We start from the raw sequence: 8,447 nt of genomic DNA on the forward strand, positions 1-8,447 counted from the left end.
CAGCTGTTAAGCCGATTAGTGAAGTATGGTTTGAATTGTAAAGAAATATAGAACAAGATGACATTTCTACAAGGTCTTTATCCCGGGTGGACTAGTGTTTCAATTGTGAAAGCACATGAACAATTCAAGAAGTAAAGGATGTGACAACTAGTTGGAATTCTGAAAGCTCATGAAGAAGAAGTGTTTGATGTTATGAAACCAATTGCTAACGCTGGTCTTTTTGCTCTTGTTGCAAAGGAAGAAGTTAAAATGGTGAAGAAATCATAAGAAATAATTATTTTAAGTCTCGATTCCGATGCGACTGAGGATAAGTAGACGAGTCAGGAAAATGCTCTAATGGTAAGTAATTTGAAGAAGTTCTTTAAGAAAATTTTCTCCAAGTTTGGTTCAAGATATGGAAATTATTCAAGATAAGAAGGTGAAAATTTTCAAAACTACAAAAACGAAAATTCTCATTCAAACAAAAATAACAATGGCGGATACGATGGTGATAACTCAAGGAATTATCAATAATCTGAAGATGAGAAGAAAGAGAAGAAACTTTTGGGAGATTCAAGGTTACATTGTAATTTTTGTAAGGGTAAAAATCATCTTGCGAAGGATTGCATTCTAATAAAGAAGAGAGAGAGAAAGAGAGAGAAAGAGAGAGAGAGAGAGAGAGAGAGAGAGAGGAAGGACAAGATAAAATTTAAAGCATATCATGCTAAAATAATCAAGGATATTAGGAAAATGAACATTCAAGGAAAGGCTCTTCTTGAAGAAGATGGTGATAGTGATAGTGCAAACATTGAATTTTGGTCAATTGATTCGGAGGATGAAGAAGTCTGAAGGCCAACTCATGGTGCTATGTTTATACATGATGTTGTTTGTGCAGGAAAAACTAAAGGCAAGTGTTTGATGATGAAGAGTTCAAATTTCGATGGTTCATACTGGAGGTCCAGACCTGACTCAAGGAATTAAGATTCTGATTCAAATTCTCAAGCTACTTATATGTCAACAAAGAGTGTGGGTGAACATGTTAAGTCATGTGAAAAGGTGGTTAATAAGATACATTATATTATTATATCTTTAAATATTTATACTTCTCATTAGGAAGATGAATTAACAAAATTAAGGGAAACTATTTCATAGTTTAGTGAATGTAACATCCTGTTTCGAGGTAACTTTTAATTAAAGTTCTCGGGTCTTTAAGGATTGAGTTTGGACCTTAAGGGATAATATTTTTGGGATAGGTGTTAAGACATTGGGGTGTTTGGCTTAATTTAGATTTTAGGCTTGTTGGCTCAGGCATACCGTGACATGGTAGGCTGACGACCACGATGTGGTACGTTGCTTAAGTGAAGAAGCGGACTTGGCTAAATTTTGATTTATAATGTTAATTGTTAAACATATATATATATATATATATATATATATATATATATATATATATATATATATATATATATATATATATATATATATATATATATATATAGGGAAAAGTGAATATACCCTTAAGGGTATATAAGTTTACGTACCCAAACTCATCATAATACATGGTTTTGTATCATAATATACATTGTAATTATTTAAGGCTCTTTTAATTCAACTTCTAACTTGATTTACTTCTAAGATTTTTATAAATTTCATATGTATTTTCTTCTTACATAAATTTCATTTTCAACTATAATATATATATATATATATATATATATATATATATATATATATATATATATATTTTCGGAACTTGAATTAACTAAAAAAATAAAAAAAATCCTGTTTTTTTTTTTTTTGAAAAATACGTAAAATATTCTAATAGAATATTATACTGACATATTCTAAAAAATAATTTTAAAATGCAAAATAAATGGAAAAATATAAAAATTCTTTTTTTAAATATTATTTTCGGAACTTGAATTAACTAAAAAAAATAAAAATAAATAAAAAAGATTCTATTTTTTGGAAAATACGTGAAATATTCTAAATATAATAATATTACACTGTACATATTCTAAAAATAATTTTAAAATGTAAAATAAATGGAAAAATCAAAAAATTCTTTTTTTAAATATTATTTTCGGAACTTGAATTAATTAAAAAAAAAAAATGCGTCTCACGGTCTTACAAAATTATACTGTCTCACATGAACGTAACTATATATATATATATATATATATATATATATATATATATATATATATATATATATATATATATATATATATATATATATATATATATATATATATATATATATATATATATATTAAAAAGGTGAAATTTGTTATTTAATTTTTGCTTTCTTCTAATTATTAAGATGTACTTGTTGTAGTTGTTGACAAAAATCTATTGAGCTACATCGAGTCGAGGTCATAATTTTTCTGGTCAGAGAAGTTTTTAGTTAAAGTTGAAATAAATAGAAAATCTTCATCCACAAAGGCTCTACACATTGAAGATCTTGAGAAGGGAGAAAAAGAACTCAAGTCAACAATGGAGGGGGAGATGAAAAACTTCGTATTTGTATGGACAACAGTCTTGGCATCTCTCCTTTTCTGCCGCAAAATCAGTAAAGTTATAGCACCAGGTACAACACGTCTTTTAGCATTCATACCTGTCTTCTGCATCTTCTTCTACCTCCCTCTCCTCCTTACTGCTGTTCATCTCGCCGGTACTACCTCTTTCTTCATAACCTGGCTTGCAAACTTCAAATTGCTATTGTATGCGTTTGATAAAGGTCCTTTGTACTCAAAGCCACCCCTCCCTTTGTCCAAATTCATCCTCACTGCTTGCGTCCCGATCAAAATCAGCGATAAATCCCAATCTAAGAAGATATCGACTCAAGTTAATGGAAAATCGAATCCGGAAGCTTCCGAAAGTGAAAAACCAGACAAATCTCAAGCTAACGGACACCGATCGGAGATCGGAGCAGGTGGAGATTCAAAAAAGGGAAAGAAATCGCCGATCAATTACCCCATCAAGTTTGTGGTGTTTGTTTTGTTGCTGAAGATTTATGAATATGGAGACCAGTTACACCCTCTGATGAAAATGGCTCTGTTTTGTGTTCATATTTATGTGGTTCTAGATGTAGGTTTAGCCATGGTGGCGTATTTAGCTCGAGCTATTGTTGGTTTCGAGCTCGAACCACAGTTCGATGAGCCGTATCTGGCTACATCTCTACAAGATTTTTGGGGAAAGAGATGGAATCTAATGGTTACAGGTATACTACATCCAACGGTGTACCTTCCCGTCCGATCAATCTTTGGTAGATTTCTATCGAGAGATTTAGCCTCGCTTCCGGCAGTAACGGCCACGTTTATCGTCTCCGGTTTGATGCACGAGTTAATATTTTATTACCTTGGACGACTAAAACCTACATGGGAAGTCACATGGTTCTTCGTGATTCACGGCGTGTTGGTGAGTGTGGAGTTGGTGGTTAAAAGGGCGGTGGGTGGAAGATTCCGTCTGCCGGCGGTGGTTTCCGGGCCGCTGGCGTTGGGTGTGGTGATGGCCACCAGCTTCTGGTTATTCTTTCCGCCGTTCTTGCGGTGTGAGACGGAACTCCGGTCGTGTAAAGAATTTGTTGCGTTCATGGAACTTGTTGTTCGTGGAAGATTTGTTGGTCCAAATGACGTATCTTGCCCTTACTATTGAAGCTAAACGCTCCAAAGATAGGAGGGTATATAAGACTTTTTGCTTTTAATATCTTATTTATTACTTTACTACTTCAGCTTACATATAATTGTTGGTGAATTTTCTCTTTTCTTTTATCCTTTTTAAGCGCTATTACGTTAGCTTTCAATATTAATCCAAAACATACATGTAATAATTTAAAAATAATATCAAATTCTCTTCTTTGATTTTCACAATCTCATCACGTTAGCATTTATTTTTATGTGGACATGTATTTTAAATATGGATGAGTCTATACGTATCTTTTGATTATGTCTTGTATTTTCTTTTTAAGTTTTTTTTTTTTTTTTTTTTGCTATTGTTTTTTGTTAGGAGGATATTCGATTTTGGTTTAAAATGTCCTTAATATTATTTTTAACATTCTAGGCATAAAGTTCATTTTTACTTGCTCAAAAAATCATCATCATAAAATCAAAGGGGTCGTTCAGTAATACTTGTGACCTATCAATCTGGTTGGCATTTTTAAACAAATTAACATGCTCATGTTGGCGTCCACAAAGATTTTCACAAACAATTTTATTTGTTTTATTTATTATTATTATTATTTTGACACGGTATCAAGAACATTTGAATATTTAAATATTAAGAACAAGAATACTCGAAGGGAAAATGACTTAAAAGCCCAATGAAGTTTTCAAACCATTCAAAAAACTTCAATCATGTTTTATTTGTTCAAAAAAACTCAACGAACTTAACCTTTTGTCTAAAAAATCCAACAAAGTTTTAAACCGTTCAGAAAATTCCAATTTTGTTTTGTCTAAGTTCGTTGGGTTTTTTTTTTTAACAGTCAAAACATGATTGGAGTTTTTTAAACGTTTTGGAAACTTTGTTGGTCTAACAAGTCATTTTTCCGATACGGTAATAAGCCACGTCATCTGTTTCTCTTATTTGACTTTCGAGAAAGTGTAATTTAGTTGGGCGTTTTAGATAAAATGTTATGTTTGTTGGGTTTTTTTGAACAGACAAAACATTATTGGGGTTTTTTAAATGGTTTGGAAACTTCGTTGGGCTTTTAAGTCATTTTCCTATATTTGAAAGTTGAAAAGTAAGAACATTAACCCATAAACAAACATATAGTTTACTATTCAAATCGAGTAAGTATGCAAATGCTCTTCCTCTTTATTTCTATAAAACTCTTAAACCTCCAAATGCTTTTAATCACACAATGACCTGTGATGAAGTAAAAACCAAGAATATTTTACATTCTAACTTCCAAACTAACCTCAAAAAATCTGGAATGGAAGCCTAAATTTTGAACAAGAACCCACAAAAAGCAAAACCTAAAATCAGAAATGGAAGCTTGAAATCTAAACAAACTTTTTCCAAACTTTTTGTCCAAAGTCTTTTCAGATCCAAGACATAGGGTGTGTTTGGCAAAAATAGTTGTTAGCTGGAAGCGGGTAGCGGTTAGCTGATAGCGTGTAGCAGGTAGCTGGTAGCGAGAAGTTGTAGCTTTTATTTGTTATATAAATGTTTGGCAAAAGTAGTTGGAAGCTTTTGAAATATATAAAATTATATAAAAAGACAATTGATTAAAAATAAATAAATATATAAATATATTTTTAAATGTAATAATGGAAATTGATTTCAAAAGCTCAGGAACGTTTTGCTAATGTTACATGTGTTGGAATAGTGTCTAAGGCTATAACTATATTCGGTGGTGCATGGTCCTTTTGGGTTGTCTTCACCATAGCAACTTGAAGGATGATTTATTAAGAGAGAGAGTAAATATTATAAGGAATAATATTTAGCTATTTGATTAATATAAGTCATAAATTAATTGGTATTAATTTGGTGACTTAAAGAGATTAATTAAATAAGAGGGTATAAACTGTCAATTGTTTGATAGTTAGACTTTAGACTATAAATCCATTAGGATGGACTTTGGACGGATTCTAAGAGCTTTAGGATAGCTCAAAATCGTCCATAAGGATATCTATGGAATGGATTTGGATAGCCTTAAGAGAAGATTATCCAATTAGGGTTTAAGGTGAAACCCTTAAGGAGTCTAAAGGTATAAATAGGCCCTTGGGATGTGGAATTCGTGTACAACCTTTCAGAACCTAAAGCAAGGAACCTCTGGTCGAATTCCATCCCCTCTCCTCTCTCCTAAATCATCTTGCTTGCTATTGGTGTTTGTAAGCCATTAGAGGAGTGACAATTGTGACTCTAGAAGCTCCAAGACAAGAAGATCAACAAGGAACTCAAAGGTATGATTCTAGATCTGTTTTAATGTTGTTGTTTAACCTAATTAGCCATTAGAAGTCTTGGATTCAAAAGCATGTTTATTAGAAAGCCTAGATCCAAGCAATAGGGTTTTGCATGCGCACATAGGAAAGTTCTTATGGCTAAAACCCAACAGTGGTATCAGAGCCTAGATTGGTTTTCTTTAAATTGTTGCTTGAATAACTGAAACAAACCTGCAAAATTCGATTTTTTGGGTTTTGAGTCACTGACTCGGCGAGTTCCAAGGTGGACTCGTCGAGTAGGCCTGACTCGTCGAGTCCCCTTGTGCACTCGGCGAGTCCAAGCGTCAGGAAGGGCCAGATTCGGGATTTTTTCATAATTATCTTGTGGAAACTTACCTTAATCATATTAGATCAATGTAAATCCGATTTTTTGATAAATATGATTGTCATCTTGATCTAATTAAAGATATTTATCATCTAATAAAATATTTAATTTCCTTCTATGATAATAATTAATTATTTTTGGTAATTATCTTCAAAGAAATCAAGATAAATCAAATAAAGATAATTAGAATATTAAATTGTTAATTGGAATTATTTGTTATTTGATCCTCCATGTTTTTAAATGTTTAAAACCTACCCTATAGTTTTGAAATTTATATTTGTGATTAAAAGCTTTAATTTAGACAACTTAAATTTCAAACCCTAGATTTTGAAAAGTTTAAAATGCAACCCTATACTTATATGATATTATTAGAATAATATATATATGTATAACTAAATGCTAGTCTTACCGCTAGTAGGCCTCATTCACGAAGCCGATCTATAAGGTGGGTATAAGGTTGCGGCCTATAAAATGGCGCTTAATGGGTGTACACTCACACCCACCGCTTGCTTGATTGGTGGAGGGTCGTTAGCCGAACGGGTAGGATAGGGCAACCTCATCCTCTCATTAAAAGTATAATAAGAAATACGAAGTAACTAAACTTTCTTTTTAAATTTCCCAATCTTAGTTACTTTAGGAAAAGTGAATTGATGCAATCCCATGAAATTACACTTTGCACCTTGCTAAGATGTTAGTGGAGCGTGTGTGGTTTACCGGCACACTAATTGGTTCTAAGCGAAGGTGGCAAAGGGTGATTCATTGTTTATCATAGTTCGATGGAGCGTGTGTGGTTTACCGGCACATCGAATAGGTGATCGTAACAATGAAGGCACCATGTAAATTTGCATGGTAATTCACACCCGCTTTGTGATCCTCGGCATCCCAGTCACAAACAAGAGGGGCACATCGAGATTTAAACATGCCATTGAATAGTTCAATGAATCTCATCCGAACCTAGGAATTCTCAAAAACACTTAGGACTAAAAGTTTAAGTTTTGTAATGGAGAATTAGTGAATCGTCATTCACTTACCTTCAATTTATTTGCATGTTGGATTACGGCATCCCTTTTCTAGTATGTAAATGTTATTGTTGGATCCTAGCCCTAATTTTCTTATTGGGTGATAATTAGGGATTCTTGTTCTAATCTATCTTTGTCCTTTCTATAGATGTCAAACGCAAACAACGCTGCTGCTAGTTCTTTCACGTTGATGAGCCTTTGCCAAAAGGTCACCTTCGATGGAATGAACTTTGGCGAATGGATAAGATACATTCGCACCATTGCTCGCTATGAGGATAAAGAGTATGTCCTCGACGAGAAGCTCGAGAAAATCAACCCAGAAATTGCTACTCCCGCCGAAATCACCGCCTTTGAAACCCATGAGCGAGATGCGATGAAAGTACATTGCATCATGATCGCCACCATGAACTCCGAGTTCCAAAAGTCCTACGAGGACATGTATCCATACGAGATGCATCAAGACTTGTTGGAGAGGTACCACCAAAACGCGAGACAAGAGCGTTACGAGATCTTCACTAACATGATTTCCGCTAAGATGGGTCATGGAGAATCTCTTACCGTGCACTTGCAAAAGATGCAAAGGTATGTCGACCGCCTTCGCAAGTTAAATGTTGACTTCGGCGAAGACTTGGCGATCGACATGGTGCTTCACTCTTTGCCTCCAATGTATAATCAATTTAGGATGACCTACCACATGAACAAAGAGGAGGTCACTCTAAGTAAACTCCAAGGTCTCTTGAGGGTTGCTGAGAGAAATTTCAAGGATAAGTCTGTTGCACCAACTCCCATTCCGTCTGCTGCTCCTGTCTTGGCTATTGGTCAAGGGAAGGGAAAGAAGAGGAAAGCTTCTTCAAATAACTATCGAAAGGTGAAAGCCCGAGATGGTTCCTCTTCTAGTGGGACCAAAGTTGATCCCTCTAAGCCCTGCTCTAACCCGAAGGAGGCAGAGTGCCACCACTGCCATAAGATAGGACATTGGAAGAGAAGCTGCCCGGATTACCTGCAAGCCATCAAGGAAGGAAAGATCAAGCCATCTTTCGCAGGTATATATGCAATAAAATCTAACGATTCTAATCATGCTATTTCTTGGGTTCTTGACACCGGTTGTGGTTATCACATTTGTTCTAATGTGCAGGGACTAAAAAGAAGTAGGGATGTGGAGCAAGGAAGGATCAATCT

The 8,447-nt window shown here is 34.1% G+C and overlaps 1 protein-coding gene across 1 annotated transcript; it reads left to right on the forward strand.

Moving 5' to 3' along the window:
- The first annotated feature begins 2,326 nt into the window (after positions 1-2,326).
- Positions 2,327-3,851, forward strand: LOC145006010 (acyl-CoA--sterol O-acyltransferase 1-like). The gene has a single exon (XM_078965106.1). It carries the CDS (start codon positions 2,476-2,478, stop codon positions 3,634-3,636), a length of 1,161 nt encoding a protein of 386 aa, XP_078821232.1. The 5' UTR covers positions 2,327-2,475; the 3' UTR covers positions 3,637-3,851.
- The last annotated feature ends 4,596 nt before the right edge of the window (positions 3,852-8,447 follow it).

The sequence above is a fragment of the Lactuca saligna genome, chromosome 7 (assembly GCF_052625555.1).
Source record: "Lactuca saligna cultivar CGN05327 chromosome 7, ASM5262555v1, whole genome shotgun sequence".
Classification (NCBI taxonomy): domain Eukaryota; kingdom Viridiplantae; phylum Streptophyta; class Magnoliopsida; order Asterales; family Asteraceae; genus Lactuca; species Lactuca saligna.